Source organism: Pocillopora verrucosa, chromosome 12 (genome assembly GCF_036669915.1).
Source record: "Pocillopora verrucosa isolate sample1 chromosome 12, ASM3666991v2, whole genome shotgun sequence".
Lineage (NCBI taxonomy): Eukaryota > Metazoa > Cnidaria > Anthozoa > Scleractinia > Pocilloporidae > Pocillopora > Pocillopora verrucosa.
The window spans coordinates 8,381,587-8,402,281 of record NC_089323.1 but is presented as its reverse complement, the minus strand read 5'-3'; the positions used below and the strand labels follow the sequence as shown (position 1 = coordinate 8,402,281).

The window sequence follows — 20,695 nt, the reverse complement described above, 5'->3', positions numbered from 1 at the left end:
TGAGGAAGTCTGTAGGTCATCATTCTCAAGAAACAAGGTTTTTGATCATAGCTGGGCTGCCCAGATAAACCGCGGTAAAAAAGAAAACGATAGCAGAATTATGGCGACAACAAATTTTACAGATGGTGGGTCTAAGATAAAAACAATCCAAGAACTGGCATGTTCCCCTTCTTCAGCTGATGGATTACAACAACCATCAATTTATCTCGCTGCAGTCAACATGTTCCTCTCAGTCACTGCGTTTCTTGGGAATTTTCTCATTCTTGTTGCCCTTCGCAAGGAGTCTTCCCTTTGTCCGCCATCCAAGCTCTTATATCGATGTCTGGCAATAAGTGATCTGTTGGTTGGTCTTGTTACTCAGCCTCTTTATGCTACTTATTGGATGTCCTTAGTTTACGAACAACGGAGTCTTTGTCTATATACATACTACACCGCCTGCATAACAGGCTTTACCTTGTATTCAGTGTCTTTGTTGACAATAACGGCCATAAGCGTGGACAGACTTCTGGCCCTGTTGTTAGGGCTGAGATACAGACAAATTGTAACGTTGAAGCGCACAAGTATCATTACAACTACCTTTTGGATTGTATCTGTTGTCGCCGCTTTATGCTACATTTTAGATAACCGCATAACCCTTTCTTTTGGTTGTACAGTTATACCATCTTGTCTAGTGATCTCAATCACATTGTACTCAAAGATTTTTCGCACTCTCAGGCATCAACAGGCTCGAGTACAAGATCGTTTTCAGCAGCAGCCAGGCCAACCAAATGCACTGAACATCGCAAGATACAGAAAAGCAGTGTACAGTGCACTGTGGGTGCAGCTTGCTTTAGTTATTTGTTATGCACCATATGATATTGTGGTAACTATGATCATTTTAAGAAAGTCATATTCATCACATCTCATCGTCTGTAAAGACATTCTGGTAGTTTTTGCCCACTTTGACTCCTCTTTAAATCCTTTTCTTTTTTGCTGGAGGATTGGTGAAGTAAAACAAGCAGTAAAGCAGACAATCAGACAAACACTTTGTCTATAGAGTTAAATTCGTCTTAGGCCACACTCAAATGGACACCTTCAAGGCTGACGTTTAATTAGTCACAACCCCTTCTCAGAATGCTTCAGTGTCAAATATATCACTGGATTAGAGGAAATAAGTAGTTCTAAAAAATCGCTCCTCGAGGCTTGTAAATATATTTTTTCCGCACGTAAAAAAACTGAATGAAAGGCAATGGAAACACTTATAACATCTTTTGAAACAATGTTTCCGGCTACTGAAGTTTGTCGTGAATTCAACAAGTCATAACCAAGAAAAGTGTAATGTGTAATTTGTAATTGTAAATACATGTATTGTAAGTAGTACAGGTTAATGTAGTGTCAGCATCGGTAAAGTATAGTGTAGTCATCTGTAAGTATAATATCGAGAAAAAAATCCCAAGAAGACTGTGCACGTACTATACTCCTCACATGTTTACTCCACTAAAACATATGAAAGCATCGGATTAAAGAGTAGTTTAACAGAGTTGGCCGAGTAAAGAAATGTTCGACAGCAAAAGAGGGAACTTCCAATATTGATGTTTCCTGAGAGGACTTCGAGGTTACGCCGATATTGCTCAACAAACTGGTCAAGTGTCCCTCTCGAAATTTGATCTGTTTGCTCTGAAAAATTCCAGAATTCGTATCAATATGTGACTGTTTATTTGTTACTGGTATGTATTCAACGTAGTTTAAGAAAGTGTATGAAAAAAATTGCCATCGTTTCCTGTTAGTTTTCTTTCAGATCGATCGATTCTCGTGAAATTAATATGATTAAGCGAAAAGGGATTTCGAATGAATCATATACTTCACATTTATAAATATTTTTTAAAGTGGTGTTATATATCCACGCATGTCCTTATTTTCCTCCTCTAGGTGTTTTTAGTTTCAGATTCTACTCGCTATCACCTCCGAGCGCTAATTGTCGCTCCTCGACTAAATTGTCGCTCTCACCTGATTTGCTTTCAAGTCGTTTAAAAGGGTTTCTTTCTGCAATTCAGGCATCAACCACGACATCAAGAATATTTCCATTTGATAATAGGCCCTAAATTGACATATGGTTCTTAATCGTACCGCTATTACCAATCTATAACCCTGGTCTTTCTGTTGCCAAAGGGGGGGGACAAAAAAAAGAAAATTGGACTGCAATACTAATTTGAGCTTCATTAGACTTTACAAGTTTGAGAGAAACAGCTGGTTGCGAGCCACATATGCTGTTTAGCAGTTTAAGTAGTTTAGAACAAGTAAAGAGACTGTCGTGAATAAAACTTTTACCCAACGCTGACAGTTTATTACAACCCTGATTCGTACGTCCAGTGTCCGTTCACCAAGATAGCCGCATGGCCGAGAACTATATTCATAGCACGAATAATGTGTAAATTTGCTTAGACGAAGCTGAGAGCAACTATGGTTCATAAGTGATAATTGTGCTTGATACAAGAAGAATGAAATAACTTGTTGATCGAGAGTTAATAACGTTAAAAAACTAGCCATCTCCTCATCAATAAATTGTCATGCTCACTGTAGTCTTTGATGGAATCTATAATTTTCAAACGAGAGTTTTTTTAGTCGCCGAAGGGAATCAGGACAGGAAGAATCTAACTTGTCTTTTACTGACAGATGGTTTGATAGGAATATATTCATTCTTGTCTTCTTGCAAACTTAAGAAGTTGATTCGAAACGAAATGGCATCTGGATCTGAATATGCTAATTTGGGATTTTATATCATTCAGACATCTCTAAGAATTAGTCACTCGAATGAGCGGAACAAGTGGAGAATGAACCCCCCCCAAAAAGTAGCATAAAATGGTTTTAGAAAATGGTCCTTGCTTTTGGGCTGTTTTTGGGTTTTAAGTAACAAATAGAGAGCCCTTGACCTGTGCTCCTGTTCGGTTAAAAGCACGCAGGAAGCGGCTGAAGCACGAAAGAGTGTAGGGAGAACCCGAGACGTATTCGAGCATTACATTCATTTTTCAAAACAAACTTTATTTCCAACGCGAACAACAATGTCGTCCAGCATGCTCTATACTCTCCAGAGAGCACATACAATAAGCCAATCAGAATCCCTGTTAGCATGGTTCAAATACTGTAGTGGCTCTACAGCCAAAAGCTGTCAAAGTGTCAAACCATCAAAGTTAAAAAACCATCGAGGGAGTTTCACGTCTGCGATCGTTTCGGCCGGTCGATTTTAAACGCTTTTGCCTGAAGTTTTAATACAGCATCTTCACGTGAATGTTCTTTAACGTCAGCCGAATTTGAATGGCTCAATAACACACTCGAATTTTTTCACATGAAAAGGTAGAAACAAACTGTTCACGGCGAGTTGTTTTTAAATGAACTAATCCGATTCACCGGAACATGAAGATCGCTCGGGATGACAGCGCCGCAAACTCGCCTTTGTTTGGTTCTTACTATTGGCTACTTGCCGGCTCGCTTGTTCCGAATTTTAATTTCAATTATCGAAAAAAGCTAAAAAGAAGTCCCAGAAAGGTCGAACATAAGTACCATTTGGCTATCCCTGGCGTGACAGCTTTAGCTCAGTTACTATGCTCGATACTCGCATAGAGCATGCTCTTCAACCACTGACAGCGCTCGTTAGAGCCGAACTTTATTTCATAGAGTTGAATATAAAGTTCAGGATATAACGCGCACTGTCATGTTGAAAGAGCGTGCTCATATGAAGTATAGAGCATAGAGCTGAGCTAAAGCTGTCACGCCATCTGCCAAATTGTACTATGTTGACCTTTTTCCGGGACTTCTTTTTAGCTTTTTTTCCCAATAATTGAAAGTGAAGTTTTTCGGAACAAGCGAGCCGGCAAGTAGCACGAGAAGCCAACTAAAGGTTTGTAAGACATACCGGCGCCGTAATTTACGTTATTAAAACGTGAGCACATACGAAAATCCGCAAAGAAAAACAAATAGACATTCCGAGTTTTAAAGATTAATTCACGCTCAGTTAGATTGCAAGGCTTACGTACGGCAATACAAATCAAACCCAGGCTAAAACTCATATAGTATTTAAGTTCAGTGTTCAAAAACAAAAACAACAGACCAAAACAGAAATGATGAACAATCTAACCAAAACTGGCATCACTGTTAAATTTTATTCTATCATGACGGGGTCTGAGCGAATATGATCATACTGAAGTCCATCGCGACTCGCTCATCATGGCGATCTGCGGTCATCACAGTAAAGCAAGTCCTCAGAAACCGATATCGGCGGCCGCCCTTCGAGTGAAAAATAGAGCTTGCCTCTGATATCCTTTCCGATGCGTTGAGTGGAAAGTCACTGCAGCCGCAGTTTTGCCGTAGATCCCGAGCGATCTTCATGTTTCGATGCATTCGGCTGGTCGTTCATTCAAAACACTCTCCTTGGAACAGTTTGTTTTTATACCTTGTCATTTGAAAAACTCGCTGTGGTTTTATGAGCCATATTCGGCTGAAGTTCACTGAACATCTTCACTTCAAGATTCTGTATTATACTTAAAAACTTCAGGCAAAAGTGTTAAATTTCCAGACTTACCGCATTATTTTAGTTTGTAAACGATCGCAGGAAGTGACTTTGATGGGTTTTTTTAACTTGATGATTTGACATTTTTGACAGCTTTAGTCCGTGTACAGCCAATCATTTATTTGAACCATTCTAACAGGTCTCTGATTGGCATTATTCTGTTGCGTGCTCTATAAGAGTATAGAGACTGCTGACGACACTGTTGTTCGCTTTGGAGATAAGTATTGTTTTGAAAAATTGACTGTCGCTCGACTTCGTCTCGCGTGTTTCTCCCTACACCTTCGTTCGTGCTCTAGCCGCTTTCCTGCGTTGCTTTATAACAGAACAGAGCACAGTCCGGCTTCTCTATTTGTTAATTGGAGACGAAACGGGGGCGAAATAATTACAAAGTTTAACTCAATATTTCAGATAATTAGAGCATCTCCCAACCAAGTTTAGGTCTTAATAGTTTTTTATGTATTGGGAAGAATCTGTCGCGAATTCTTTGTTTTTTTTCTTTATGTACACTGCAAAGTTTGAAGACTTTATTTTCAGTCCCAATTCATAGTTTTACATATTAACACTTTAATCTCCACTTTCTCAATATAGTTCCATCTTACGTGTAAGAGGATTGCTTGTCGCATTATGAACAATTTTAATTAAGGTGTCTTTTCATTTGCCTCATACTACTTATTAATACCTAATTCATTTTTTGACAGAGCAGAGAATTTGTCTCGCCACAATTTAAATGAAGAAACCGTGATATGGAAGTCTTTCTATGAGTTTTTACTAAGAAAGTAAGGTTGCAGTAATCGCAGCGGGGAGGGTGGCGTACTGCACGCAAATACATTTCCTTGCCATTACAGATGACCTGATGTACAGAAAAATGTCGACAACAAATTGCAGTATAGAGCGAACACACACCCAAACCTTTCATGAACTGCTATGCTCCCCTTCTTTTGATGGGGGTACTTTCAACTCCCGAATCGTTTTCTTTTCCTCAGCGTGCTAATTCTCCTCTCAATCACAAAATATTCTTGGAAATTCTCTTATCCTTGTTGCCCTTCATAAAGAATCTTCCCCTCATTCACTATCCAACTCTTGTATCGTTGTCTGGCAATAACTGACCTGTTAGTTGGGTCTTATTAGCCGCCCCTCGCTACTAAGTCACTGTATGCTCGTGGTTCACGAACACTGGAGTCTTTGTCGCTATGTAAATGGCACCGGTCTAACATAACAGCCTAGAATTAAGTGGAGTGTCTTTGATGACAACGGCTGCCATAAGTGTAGACAGACTCTCGCCCTGTTGTTGGGCTGAGATACCACAAATTGTAACTTTAAAGCGTACATATTTCATTGTAGCCGCCTTTTGGGTTTTGCAGCTCGTTGCTTCTTTACGCATCTTTTTGATCACCGTATAAACCTTACTGTACGGCTACATAATTATACCACTTGCCTGGTCGTTTCGCTCGCCTCTTATCGAAAAATTTTCCCTACTCTCGATATCATCAGGCCAGATCCAGCTCCTTTTCAACAACGGCCGAACCAACTAAATACACTGAAAATGGCCCGATACAGAAAGGCAGTATGCATTGCACTGTGGGTGCAGTTGGCATTAGTTGTTTGTCATGCACCAATCACTACAGTGGAAATTGTAGTCGCCCATTCTAAAACATACACATCACACTTAATCATCACACGGAGAGTAGCAGTTACCTTAGTTTACCTCAACTCGACGTTAAACCCGTTTCTTTACTGCTGGAAGATTAGTGAACTAAGACGAGCAGTAAAGCAGACAATCAGACAAGCACTTTGCTGCCCATGGAGTTAGATCCTCCTCGAGTTAAATCATATCACAATATTCCGAGTTGACCTGTAGAGTTCGTTCATTATCAGCCCAACGCTCGTGTTTACGTTATTGGATAGGAAGAAATAGGAAGCTAAATAACATAGTTAACGAGCTGTTTTCGATAATCTTTATTTTAATATGAACGAAGAAAGGACAGGAAAGCGAACCACTCTGAATCACGTCTGAAGAAAAGTGTTCTTGATTCTACGACATTTTATTGTGATCACGATGAATTGTAAGGGATATTTGCGTCCACGTATAGAAAAAATTGACTATTATTACTAGTTCTTTACGAGTTCTCTGAGATCGATCGTATTTCTGATATTAATTCTCAACGAGAACTTATGTTGCTGGTGTATACCTATGTGCATCAAAGGTGTTTCCTAGTGCTATTGGTTCTTTGTTTACCACCTCCCACCGACTAAAGTTCCTTCACTTTCCCATTTTTCCATTCTTGGTCGTTTTACAAAGCTTTATTCGAGTTCAGGGTTTCCTAACATACAGTGGGATATATATATTGATTACCGGCCCTGATAGATGACAGGTTATTAAAATAGCATGCTTTTCATTTCATTAAGAAAGAGATTAAAGGGAGTTTTCTTGTCGGCACTATCAAACGATAATGAACCGATGCTTTAAGTTTGCCGTGTTGACTAACTAGAATTAATTTGTACTGACTTAACTCGAACTTTACGGCGAAAGATGTTTTTTGCGGCCCATATATTATTGTTTAGTAATTGAGCTGAAGTCTGTAATCTGAATATCAGAGAGAATTTGACCAAAAAATACTCTAGGAATTGATGTGATTGCTGCATTTGTTAGTGATTAAAACCTCTGGTATGTCCAGCGGATGTTCCCCGCGTCAAAGAATGAAATAAGAATCAAAATTACAGTATATAGCGTTGGAAAAAAGAAAGAATTACGTGATCAGAAGGAAAGAATTTGGCATTGGATAAAGCCAATCGCATAGGGGTAACTGAAAGTGGGTATTCATGTTCAAACTCAACCGTCGAAGTATAACGAAGTGCATCGACGACTGTACAGGTGGTCACTTTCTATTTGTACTTTGAAAACACTAACATGATACCTCAATAGGCTGAACAAAGTCAACTCACTTGAAAAGCATCTACCTACATTTCCCTCCCTTTATTCGGAAAAGCTTCATCAACTCTAACGCCATCTCCCTGTTCTACCATCTCATCAGACCCATAAACTGGTCCAGATATGAAAATACGACCCCTTATATCTAACACTAATGAGCAAACCAGCGTATCTCATGGCTGTTCGCCAATGCCCTTAACCAAAGCTGAAGGACGTCCTAGAAAATCTAGAAACAGCCTTGAGCTCGAGTGTAATCCAAGCCGGCGATTTTACCACCAGTAAAACGCAACCATATCCATGCAGCCTCGATATGGTATCCTTGTTCACCTCAAGACCCGTACAATAAGCCATCACCATCATCATGACCGACCCAACGATAGACTTTATACCCAAATACTCCATCCCACCAAACTAGAGATAATAGACCTTCTCACAGTTACGCTAAACCACATGTACTTCTTCTTCAATAGTCGAGTTTTCCGCCAGAAAGAAGGCCTACCTATGGTTCTAACATTTTAAGCATTCTGGCCATCCTATTCATGTACAGACTAGCACCATTGCCCTCTCCTCACACCAGTGTCTATGCTTATACTGAGGATATTTTGACGACATTTACCTCGACAACTGGTGAGAAAATGGCAGACCAATTCCACCATGCAACGAATAATCTGCAACTTAAATTGAGGTTTGAAATTGAGAAACCAGAGTTCACAGCAGTGACCTCTCACTTTCACTACTTGACTTTAAAGTCAATTTACTTTCTTCTTTATCACACGGATTAACGTAATAGAACTATAGCTTGCCGTAAGATAATTGAAATATTCTACCACAAATTCCATTACCGTACAAACTGAACATCTATTTTCATTCACATTCGCTATAGGAGAGTATGGAACTTACATAATATCAATAACAGCCTGATAGGAATATTCTGTAGAGTCGAATAAACTATTTTCTCACAGTAAGAAATAATAATAATTAGAAAAAGAAACAGTAAATTATCCACTGGCTTCTCATAGATACATACATAAGTACACAAAAGTTTCTATACATATGTATATATATATATATTAACTAAATGGCTTATGACGATATATTCATTTTCCAACACTAAAATAAGTCAAAAACACACGCAGAAAATTATTACTAGATACCAATTTTGCCTTTTTACATATTCTCCCTAATCAGATGGAGTTGTCATCAGCTCCCAATAAAATTTGATTACAGTGTTGAAAAAACCAGCGTTCGTTTTTTCTGTTGAGTTGTAAGTTACTAAGCAAACACAGGTAGAAAAGCTCAGTCAACTATAGCACAGCGCTCCGTAAAATCCTCTAAAAAGTAAAATCCTTAAAAAATTAATACTAGTCGATCTGGGACAAATTTGTTTTTAGTTACGTGAAGCTAACCAGAAATATTAACCTTTTTAAAAGTTTTCCTATTAAAATGAACCACCTTTTTATTACTACTGTCACCTACGGTGGCCCACAACTGTCACGGCAAAACAAAGTCACGGCACTACAAAGTTTACTCACGGCAAAACAAAGTTTACTCACGGCAAAACAAACTCAGGGCAAAACAAAGAAAACGAGTTGGTCAGCGGTTGTTATTTACGTAAGAGATGGTACGTCGTGTAACAGTAACACACTGCTCGCTCGAAAAACCGCCAATTTTCGAGCTCACGATGTTTTGCTCCGCGTGTGGTTCGTTAGTCTTCTATCGTTAAGGTGTGCCATACCGTCCTGTATCCCCCACATGATCCAGGTCCATGGATAATCTCAAGGATACGTTTTCTAACTGCCTCTAAAACCTCACCAGAATCATCCGCCTTAAAAACTCCTTCTCTTGAGTTCATATCTTTTTAATCGCCTTAAAAGTTTGCTGTTACTTATTTCATGGTCATGACGCTTAGCAAGGAAATGAATGATTTCTTCATAACTAACACTGCGTTGAAAACAATATTTGATAATGGTCTCTTCATCAATCTCCACCTCAACTTCATTGCTAGAGTCTTCTTCCTCGTCTAAACGTCAACGTACAAAAATATAGGGATGAACACAGGCCACTTTTTCTACCTTTTAACAAGTACAACACAATACAATACAAAGAGAAAAATAAAATTGACTGACTATTTGCAGGCGTACAATATATTTTCTACCTGTTGAAAAATCCTTAATTCATCATTACGAATGTTTTCTTTTTACACACAGGCTACATGCACAATCTTATTCCAGATACGTGCTAGTCAGCTAATTTGTAGCTTCTCACGCCTATCGTTATTTGGAACTAAAAGAAATGCGAATACGAACACTAAGAATTAAAAAACGTACCTCTACCACAGCTTTTACAAAAGTTTGCATCTTCATCCACTACCGAATCACACGCGAAGCAAAACATCGTGCGCTCGAAAAATGGCGGTTATTTGAGCGAGTGTGTTACTGTTACACGACGTACCATTTCAAATGCAAATAACAACCGCTGACCAACTCGTTTTCTTTGTTTTGCCGTGAGTTAATTTTGTTTTGGCGTGAATTATTGGTGTTTTGCCGTGACAGTTCTAGGCCACCGTAGTCGCCGAACGGCTTTTGTTTACAGTGCTTCATGTACAATTAGCAATGGGAAAGTCTAATAACCCCTACCATACCTATACTGGTCCGTTCTTCCTCTCTGGGGCACCTGCCCTCCCCCTCCATAATATCCATGATCCCTGGGGTAAAGTTGTGCGTTATTTTGGCTTCCGTAATTTGGCCCATATTGCTGACCATATGCGGGCACTGATTGGTTGTATCTAGCGTCGCCACTGCTGGGCGGTGATATGGAGAATAGACATATGACGGTCCCTGATTGTGACCATAGTTACTCCCGTGGCTTCCTTGCTGTTTGTAAGAAAGTCCATAACCATTGCCCCTATTCTGAGGCCCAGAGTCGTATGTTCCTTGGGGGCGCCAATGGTTACTGTACCCTTGCGAGGACCACCGCCATAATCTCTACATTGATCTCCTGGTCTTGCGTGTCCCAGGGGAGGACCAAAATCATTATAGGGTCTCCCAGATACTCCTTGACTCCCCGGTGGATGAACACGACCAGGCACATTGCTTGAGCCATCTCTCGCATGGTAATTTCCCTGGAAACCTCCACGATCATTATGAGCTGAGTATTGACCTTGTGATCCTCTTGGCAAAGGTACAGAAGGTCCTTGCCGGTCGTTACAGTATCGCTTGACATCCGAGGATGAACTTTTATCCTCCTTTGGCTTTCGTTTATTCTCATTTTCCTTGAAAGCCTTTCCTTCAGACTGAAACTCGGCTACAAGACGTTCAGAATTATTTTTGTCTTCTTCAATATACCACACTTCCTCAAAAATCTCACCGACTTCAGGTAGCACAAAGTTCGCTTTCATCTCCATGACCGCCGATTCAGGGACAACCTTGCCTTCCTCCTCCTCTCTCTTCAAAGCTCGCTCTTTCAAAACTTCGTTGGTGTTGATAACAACAGCCGCAATCCTGCGGCACTCACGGAAGTTATTCATCTTCCTTCTCCGAGCATTGAAATACACATTGGTCTGATCCAGGATATAATTGCGATTCTTCAGCTCGGCAATTTTTATGTTTTATTCAGGATGTCAGTAGCTTGTTTAATGAGCGCATCCCACCGTCCGTGATAATTCCGTTTGCGCGTCAAACCCATAACTTTCATCCTGTCCATGATAGAGTTTGTCCCAAGGATGCAGTACTTCTTCTCTGGATGGTCACGGGCGTATTTCTCGGCCCAGACGGTTTTGCCAGCCGCAGGTAGGCCTACCATCATGATAACTTCACAAGCGCTCCTTGACACCGGACCTGCTGAGCCACGTTGCAAACATTGTGGTGGTAGTCTTGAGATGAAGCTAAATCCCTGGAGAGGTGGAAAGTATGGTTCATACTGGCCAAAATTGACCGTAAGGCGCATGTTCTTAACGGTGATATGAGGGAAAAAACGCCTTTCCACTTGCTTCAGCACCAAGACGGAAAGCAACACCAAGGTATTTTCCATTTTTGGTGAAAAGCACAACTCTCGGATTAGAATCGAGGTTGATACAGCAGCAAAATAGTGTCATTAGTAGAGTATGGCTCACCATAGTCAAAAAACTTGTTGTCTACGGAAACTTTGCCAGTGCCACCATAACCGTAAGACAACTTGTCTTCTCCGACCTAAACAGTGCAACATGATAAAAGTCAGACATGGTTGAGACTACTCTGGTTTACAGATTTAATGAATGTAACTGAAGAAGTTATCAAGAGGGGCTCTTGATTTAAATGTGTCCAGAAGGGTTCAGGGTAATTTAGAGACAAGTGTCTACCGTAAACCTACCCACACCGACAAATACCTCGCTTTCGATTTTCACCACCCTATTTGCCATAAAACGTCTGTAGCCAAAACTTTACTTAGGAGGGCTGTCTGCCATCTCACTCGATTCGAAGGCTGAGGAGAGGAAATAAGTTTCCAATGTCATAAAGGCAAATGGCTATACAAAAACCTTTCTCCGTAACTGCCAAAAACCAGTTACAACTAGTAACGCTCTTGATGAAAGGGAACCAGCGAATGGTTTTGCTGTTATTCCTTACATTCAGGGTGTTACGGAACCCATCAAGAGAATTTTCAATAGCCACAACGTTAAAGTTGCGCAAAAACCTTTTCAGACTTTGGGGCATATTTTCGCCAAACCTAAGGATCCTGTCATGAAAGAACAACGAACCGACGCCAATTATTCTATTCCTTGCAATGACTGTGACAACGAATACATCGGACAGACCAACGTCAGTTTAGTACACGGTTAAAAGAGCACCAAAAAGCGGTTTTCCTTTGCAAAAAGGAAATTTCAGCTTTATCGGAGCACACATGCCTAACTAACCATACAATTGGATGGGATAATTCTAAAATTATCACCACTAATCGGTGTTACCACCAGCGCCTTTGTTTGGAGGCTTGGCATATTAACTCCGCCCACGCTCCTTTAAATCGTGACGATGGCGGTTTGCTTCCTGACGCCTATTTACACCTCGTCAGAAAAAGGCCGCTAATTAGTGATCATATAAAACGACCTCTTGTTGCAGAGTTTAGATCACCCCTGATGAAGGCACTAGACAGGAGTGTCGAAACGTTGGGTCTATGAATTGTAACTTCTTCGGTTACATTCATTAAATCTGTAAACCAGAGTAGCATCAAACCATGTCTGATTGTCCACCTGGTTGCTGTGTGAACTTTAATATATGATAAAAGTCATTTTGTCGACCAAATCATATTATAAGTCAACTTTCATGAGAGAAGTGCACTTAACCCCTGTTGTATATTGTATATCATATATGTTGTATATAGTACAAGTGAAGAAACGAATTTACCGTTAGTAATGATTCGATTTGTGCCTGGACGCTTATTTAATTCAGGTGCCACAAGGGAGGGTGCTTATTAGGGGCAAGGTGCTCATTTCTCTTAAAAAACAGCAGAATGTGCAAAAGAAAGCTTGGATATTTATTTGAAAAGAATCGAAAAGACTGGAAAACAGACTTGTTGTCCATGGATCCTTCCTGGATAAATTCAGCATATTTTGGCTTTAAATTATTTTTTCAAAAAATAACTTTTAGAAGGAAAAAATCATGAATAACAGTAACCTGCAGGTTTGCTTCATCTACAGACCATCCAACCCTCACAACATGTGGATTTGTTTCTGTTCTGGCACTGTTACTGGCAATTTTTCTAGCACATGAACTTCAAAGCATACCTGCAAATCATAAAAAGATGACAGTAGGAACTTAAAGCAAGGCGAAGCACTGTACTTATTACTTGACAATGAACAAGCTATGTAACATGCATTACAAGAAGTCTAAGCCACATGGCATATTATCCACCAGGACAAGGCACACCTGTCAGGTTGTGATGAACCAAAAGGAATTCTTCTAATGAGACAGAATCATTTTCAACAAAAATCAGTCTGGCCTTTACAATTTTTCCTCCCTTTAGTTATTAAAAATCACTCCTGCATTTGTTTAAATCTCTTTAACAATATTTATTTGGTATTTTGACTTAATAGTTATCATTTTGTTCCATTTAACAAATCGACAATAGTCAAAGTATCATTAAGTCCATTCTGATTATTACAAACTCATGCTATGGGATATAGATATCACACTGTCAATCAGGCAAAGCTTAGTTGAGCGTTGACTGTCAATAGACAAATTTTATCAGGGCAAGAGTTAACACATTCTATGAGTCTTGCATTCAGCTAACAATCTGATTGCTCTTTGCGAGAAAGAAAACCCTTAGCTCACCATTAACTGTTGAGTGATATGGAAAGGTTTCCGTGTAGCACTACATGATTTAACAACTGTTATTAGCATTGTTTTATATAAGCAAATGACTATATGCATAATGATCAATCAATCAATAAACTTTATTTAATCACTGGCAATTGATCAGCTATTAAAAAAAGGATCAAACCATTTTATATATTAATTATAATCAATGTGACTGACTAGGAAGCACTAGGAGTATTTAGCCCTTGGCCAGATCCTATCAGTATAAATTCAGTGTTAGTCATATTTAGAGTAAGTTTGTTTGTGTTTAACCAAGTATGCACATGATTCAAAGTTGCCTACATCATTATCTGGATATGTGATATGCATGTAATTTGCCTAAATACTTGATTCACAGTTTGAAAAACAATTGGAAAGTCATTTATGTATAATGAGAGTACAAGTGGACCGAGGATGGTCCCCTGAAGGACACCCCAGGTTAATACATGCCTGTTAGATAAGGACCCACTAACTGAGCATTGTTATATGCAATTCTCCAAATACAACTGAAACCAATAAGTGAATTCGCAGATATACCATAAAGGTCAAGCTTACATAGAGGAGTGTTTTGCTAAACAGTAACAAGAGCTTTCTTTAGATCTAGAAAAATAACCGCAATGAGGTATGGCGTTATAGGGAAATCTTGCCGCCAATAAATTAATTCATACCAACTGACTAGACCTCCAACTACATCCTTCACACATTGACATTTCGATTTGTGATCGGATATTCCCTTAGGATGTCCAGACACAATTAAGAATTCTCAAAATAACAAAAGTCCACCGAGTTTCCGACAATAATCTTTATGGGTATCCTGCACATATATATACCTTTCCAAATAAATCAATCTTTTTACCTTCCCAGTCCGCACACCGTGAGTTGCCCTCGCTCCAGCCCACATATATTCAAAGCCATCCTGGTGCAAACTGGATCCTGTCACACCACCGGGCTCAACTACAAAGTTCAGGTCACTGTTATAATCATCCAAAACAATGCGAGGTGCATATGAGTTATTCTCAGCCAGGTTACTGTTGTGGCCACCATGATGTCCATCATACTGGTTGTACGATCCATGCTGGCCGTAGTTCTGATTGTATTCTTGCTGATACATGACTAAAAACGCCAAAACAAAGGATCAAACCAATTCGTAGCGCCTGGAAGATCCAAGAACGATTAAAGAAAGTCAATATGGCGGCTTTGTCTGATATACTCCGATGAGCACAGCGGTCAAACAACGCGCATGCACGTGAGTTTGAAAATATCAAGAGGGGTGTAGCATAAAGTTAATATGGTCGGGAAAAGGAGATTAATTTAAACTCCAAACTATTCTAAAGCGTAAGACAAATGGAAAAAGATTTTGGAGAAAAGATTAACTCTTGTCTTTATTTTATAGTGCGATATCCCAACTGTTGTTAAACGCGGACGCTTCGTTTCGGTGATAAAGGAAAACCACAAAACCTTCTTCCACACTACTTGCTGCACTGTCTACTGTCCGCTATAAACATAGACCTGTGATCGTTACAAATATCTCGTGTGTTTCTAGTTCTCCCTTATTTTCACACATTTTCTTCGGCGTTTACCGGCAACTCCATTAAGAACACAACAAAGAATAACTACAGCCAGCCGACGGCCAAGTTCACGGACGACTTCATCACGCCGCCGTGCAGTGTTAAAAAAGGCACGAAAGTATAAACTAACGCATAGTGGGTAAAGTCCAGAATAACAATGTGTATTAGTCTTGGCCTCAGAAACTTCGAACTTTCCCTAGAAACTGCGGAAAACAACGTCTCACTTAGTTCTTCGTGACTACTGTTGTGACATTATTCCCTATGGTGCGCATGTGCAATCATTTTGACCGCTGTGTTAGTCCCATGAACCGTTGGGAGCCCTGACCAATAGCAAAGGCGGAATTTTTGAAATCTGACAACTGTAAACTGCTAAAAGGCAGAGAGGAGTTACTACTGTCACAGCACTGAGACCATTTTGCGCCTCTTTTTCGAACATGGGCGACCTCTCTACGCCAGTGAGCCAAAGATTTGGAAGTCGCTTATGCGAGGAGGCCGAAATGTCACCCTACAATGAGTCTCCTTTCATGATTCCTCCATCTCCTTTCATGACACGACTCGGTCATGGCACGGGTGTTTCGGTTTATCGATTCAAACGCGAACCGAGCAACAACAGCATTAGATCGCCTTGGGCCGTGAAAAAAGTAAATAAGAAGGCAAGATCAGGGATAAGCGAACGACTCGCTCTAGAAGCAAGCATTTTGAGACAACTGAAGCATCCAAATATTGTCGGTTTTCGTGCCATCTCGGGGAGTGTGGATGGCGATCTCTGCCTTGCAATGGAAGACTGCGAGAGAGCTCTCGAAGACATTATTGAAGAAAAAGCGTATCTGGAAGAAGATTTCACTTACGATGAAATGCTGAAAGTTTCTTGGTCTGTTGCCAATGCCTTGAGTTATATACACAACGAAAAAAAGATCCTCCATGGCGATATCAAAAGTGGTAATGTTCTTATAAGGGGTGATTTTGAGGCTGTCAAACTGTGCGATTTTGGAGTGGCGCTGTGGTTGAATGATGATCTGAGCGGACTGAAAAATCCTGGAGGTAGATACATCGGCACAGAGCCGTGGAAATGTAAGGAAGCTTTGAAGGGGGGAGTTATCACAGATAAGGCAGACATCTTTGCTTATGGTTTATTAATCTGGGAGATGCTAGCTTTGAATGTACCTCATGTGGACTTGCTTGCAGGTTAGTGAGACAAAATGAAATGAGTTTTGCTTCATCCAAACTTTTGGAAGTAAAATTTGGACCTTTTTTTTTCGCTATAACTTTACAATCAATAAGCCGAACTGTTTTTTCAACTCGCCCTTCGCTCATTGGATTTGTAATACTACTCTGACCTTGATGCTCGGTTCAAAGCACCTCCATTTAGGAGCATAAGACAAGTTTAAGGGTTATCCAAACTTACGATCATAACTTTCCATTTTTCTCTTGGAAAGATCTCCATCTAAACCCATTGTGTTTAAACACAAAACTACAGTCCCAAATACAATCTATAGTTTTGCCATTATGGGCTTGGCGGAAATCTTGCCCATTTGTTTCCTAGGTGGAAAACAACTTGGCAGAATTAAAACTATTTCATCGCTTTTAACGTCCACCAATAAAATTAGAAAAGGGAATTGCATATTTTTATCAAAAAAACTCCTAGGTAGCTGATTTTAAGTTAAGTTACTCTGAACACCATTTCTTTACAATGTTCCGTATGCATGTACTGAAAGTTACACCATCTGTGGGTTAAGTTACACACACCCCCTCTTTAAGAGGAAAACCTCAGTGGAAATATTTTTCATTCAAGAGAAGTTGACCGCCATTCCATTTTAGAACTGCTTAAATGGTGAAATTTAAAATATTTCATATCAAGCCCAGTCATGGATTTTTGGAATGAGGAGACCCTAAATTTTTTAAAATATAGTAATCTGATAGTTGACTTTACAGAAATTATTTTTGTCTAGTGAAAAGTGGGTGAAAATAGCTGGCAAGCTGTAAGATCTAAAATGATTTAAGTAAGACACAATTATTCCCAAAATCTCACCAGGGGAACAAAACTAATAGAATTCAACACAAAGGTAAACCTGCAGATAAGAATATTTCCAAAATGGATGTACATCGTAAACAAGAGCAAGTAACAATTTTGTTATGGACTTTATGTAATGTCCATAACAAAAAGAGTCTTTTTTTGCTTTTCTCTGAAAATAAAATTCATTTTTTGTAAGCTTGGCTCCTTTTTTGTTTTTAGGGGCCCAAACTTAAGTGCAGTAAATTATCAAAATCCTGGAAAAACACTGAAAAAAATGAAGCCCACTTTATGTTGCAGACATTATGTTATGGACATTACATTATGGAAGTTACCTTACAGACATTATGGCTGCATGGCTTTTATTATAGTAATTCTTTTGGGAGGAATAAATGCTATATGCAAACCAGTTTTGTTCAAATTTATCACATCCAAGTTTACGGTGCTTTTAACTAAACACTAATAACAATAACCATAACAACAACTACATACATAACATTAGCAACACTATGGTAACATGAGGAGTATAAATTTTCAAAAAGTTTAAGTCCAACTGTGAATTAAGTTTACTGAAAGACATATGTTCAGAGTCGGTAATTTCTTTTAAAATATCCATAAGAACAAATTTGAAAAAAAAAATGCAATGTTTCAGAAATTTAGCTTAAAAAAAGTAATACTTCAACTTTCAAAGGCCATTGCACTGGTAATGACTGTCTTCATACTACAGCAAAAATTGTTAATTCATACAGTTCATTGCAGTGTAACTTTCTGAAATAGTGTCAACTGGCTTATTAAGAGTCAATGGATGGTGCTCTGACAAGAAGTTCAGAACAATACAATTTCAGTAATTAATGCAATGTTTAACTACTGCAATCTGTGGTTAGTTGGTTTAGTAATTTGAAAACATTTTTATTGTGTACTTTCTGTAACAAAAATTGTCTAACATCCGCAACAACAAGTTTTTACCTCAAACTTTAAATCTAATTACAGAATAAGGGATACAACTAAATTTTAAAAAGTCACGGAGCAGCTTTGTTCTTATTATTATTACTTGATTTTTGTCTGAATAGTCAATTCACAGGGAAAAAAGTGTCAAATGAACACATAAAATTATAGGTTGACTTTTTTGTAATGTCTGTAATAGAGTTCAAAACAAAAACATTGGGAGCCTTTGGTAAAGAAAGGAAGTTTCTTTTCTGCTGATAATCTGGTACCCTGTGAGGATTTTTTGTGCAATATAAATTTTGTTAAGGAAATTTGTTTCCAAAAAATTGGTCTCTGAATGTAATACCTGTAACATGGAATTGCCCTTTACAATGTTCCATATACATGTACCTGTACTGAAAGTTACATGTACATCTGATCATCTCTGGGTTCAACACCCCACCCCCTCCCCTCTTTAAGAGGAAAACGTCAGTGGAAATATTGTTAATTCCAGAGAAGTTGATATTTTTTTTGTTTTTTTTCTTTTTTTTGTGGTGGCCATAATTAAAAACACACTATCACTAAATGATCATAAAATCATGAAAGCAAAAGAAATGATGAACTGGTTAGATGAAAGATGTAATGAAATTGATGGTTGGTAAATTAACTGATAACTTTTTTTCCAAGGGTGTAAAATCTACATGAATACTGGTACCTAGGACTAATGGTTTTTTGGCATGGTTACCTAATGTTGAAATTTTGGGGACATTAAACTCTTAACTTAAACTACTCTGTGTAAGTGATATGACTTGACTCATAACTGTAGGGCTAGAAATCAAATGATAGCTCTGAAAAATGTCAGAAGAGGACTAGATTTTGTTCACAAAATTTTGACCACACCCTGGTTTTGAATAAGTTTATTCCTCCGATGTTACAAAGTTCCATAATGTACATGTTTATTGTCATTTGTTTGTTTATTTATTTGTTTTTGGTTTTGTTTTGTTTATTTCAGACAGCGACGAAGAAACTGACACAGGGTTGACCAGTGATGATGAGGAGGATGATGGTGCGTGTGACACAGAGGAATACCTGGCAGCTTTAGGGACACGTCCCCCATTACCTGCCAAGTTTGAAAATGCAAATTCAATGCTTCCAGTCATTGAATTATTTCACTGCTGCACCTTTGAAGACCCTAAAGAGAGACCAAGTGCTAAAGACATTGTGGCAGCTCTCAAACCTGAGATCTTGGCTAATGATATCACAATTTCAGAGTAAAGGGTAAAAAAGGAAAACATGTTTTGCCTGTAATAAATATAAACTTTTAAAGGACTAGTAATCATTTTTTTAATGCACAAAATTTTTGTGGAATGACATAACACTGTAGATACTATAGTGCATTATTACATGATGACTAGAGGAGAATGAAACTCATCTGGAAGCATTTATTTGATGTTAGATTTCATAGTCGGAAGCTTTTCATTTAAAATATAGTAAATATAGTAAATTGTAATAGACACAAGTTATTTGTATTGAGTATGGTCTGTTGGCCTATATCGAATGCACAACAAGAGCAGAATTGTCTAAACAAACAACTGTTTTGCCAGTACAGAAAGGCTCTAAATTAAACACAAGTGCCAAATGTAGAGAGTAAATAGGACTATAGTGTTAATAATTAAACAACTAGATGGTCATTTATGGCATCTCAAACCTGACAAGATTGAATATCCTCATGACCTGTTAGCTGGATAATTTTAACTTATTAGAGGGATAAGTTACTTATTAATCATTTCTGGGAGTTAAAGGGTTAAAGATGTAAATGACAAAACCTCATGGAAATCTGTAGTCTAGTTTACTGGAACATAGAAGAGAATAGAAAAAAGAAGTCAGAACAATATAGGGGAAAATGAAGATTTTCCCTTTTGTAACCATTACTTGACTTTTGGATGAATGTTTAAAGATGAATTTTCGGGCACAAGTTTATCACAAGAAAAAAATGTGTAGAATTTGGACCCTTCAAACTTACTTGGGCATGAAAATGCAGCAATTGTGGGCAATGACAAATCGGAGGACCCTCCCCGTTTTCCTCCCCTCGAAGAAACACTCCCCAGGGGGTCATATAAAGAAAAAGTAGCTCTAACGAAAAATCACGATAAATTTTGTCAAATGGGATTGGAAAAAAGCTAGCTTCACTATTTTCTTGCCCCACCTATCTTATTTACAGCAATCACTGATAATTTTCCGCCTTCGATAATTTTCCGCCTTCTAAGGCAACTGAGAGGTACTCGTACATTTCCACTTCTGTACACACATCAATGCTCCACTTCACCCCTCCCCTCTACTTTATTCCCGATTGAGCCCGCAAACCTTTGAAGACAACAACAAAATTTCATGAAA

The 20,695-nt window shown here is 38.8% G+C and overlaps 3 protein-coding genes across 3 annotated transcripts; 2 read left to right on the top strand and 1 right to left on the bottom strand.

Annotated features, from left to right (window-relative positions):
- The first annotated feature begins 100 nt into the window (after nucleotides 1–100).
- On the top strand, nucleotides 101–1,156 carry LOC136277153 (adenosine receptor A2a-like). The gene has a single exon (XM_066158839.1). The coding sequence runs from the start codon at nucleotides 101–103 to the stop codon at nucleotides 1,034–1,036; it is 936 nt and encodes a 311-aa protein (XP_066014936.1). The 3' UTR covers nucleotides 1,037–1,156.
- Nucleotides 1,157–7,579: 6,423 nt separating this feature from the next.
- On the bottom strand, nucleotides 7,580–15,021 carry LOC131769855 (heterogeneous nuclear ribonucleoprotein U-like protein 1). The gene is given in 9 exon segments (XM_059085598.2): nucleotides 7,580–10,279; nucleotides 10,282–10,437; nucleotides 10,440–11,075; nucleotides 11,078–11,444; nucleotides 11,446–11,553; nucleotides 11,555–11,659; nucleotides 13,118–13,179; nucleotides 13,182–13,227; nucleotides 14,655–15,021. Coding segments are annotated over 9 exon segments (1,920 nt in total). The 5' UTR covers nucleotides 14,910–15,021; the 3' UTR covers nucleotides 7,580–10,094.
- A 681-nt stretch (nucleotides 15,022–15,702) lies between these two features.
- LOC131769880 (lymphokine-activated killer T-cell-originated protein kinase-like) lies at nucleotides 15,703–20,194 on the top strand. The gene is made up of 2 exons (XM_059085607.2): nucleotides 15,703–16,551; nucleotides 19,314–20,194. The coding sequence occupies exons 1-2, from the start codon at nucleotides 15,801–15,803 to the stop codon at nucleotides 19,574–19,576; spliced, it is 1,014 nt and encodes a 337-aa protein (XP_058941590.1). The 5' UTR covers nucleotides 15,703–15,800; the 3' UTR covers nucleotides 19,577–20,194.
- The last annotated feature ends 501 nt before the right edge of the window (nucleotides 20,195–20,695 follow it).

Excerpts from the sequence above, each read along its gene's own strand:
- LOC136277153 (XM_066158839.1), top strand. The coding sequence starts at position 101 with ATGGCGACAACAAATTTTACAGATGGTGGGTCTAAGATAAAAACAATC.
- LOC131769880 (XM_059085607.2), top strand. The coding sequence starts at position 15,801 with ATGGGCGACCTCTCTACGCCAGTGAGCCAAAGATTTGGAAGTCGCTTA. Across the intron at positions 16,552-19,313 it reads TCATGTGGACTTGCTTGCAG|ACAGCGACGAAGAAACTGAC; the intron begins GTTAGTGAGACA and ends TGTTTATTTCAG.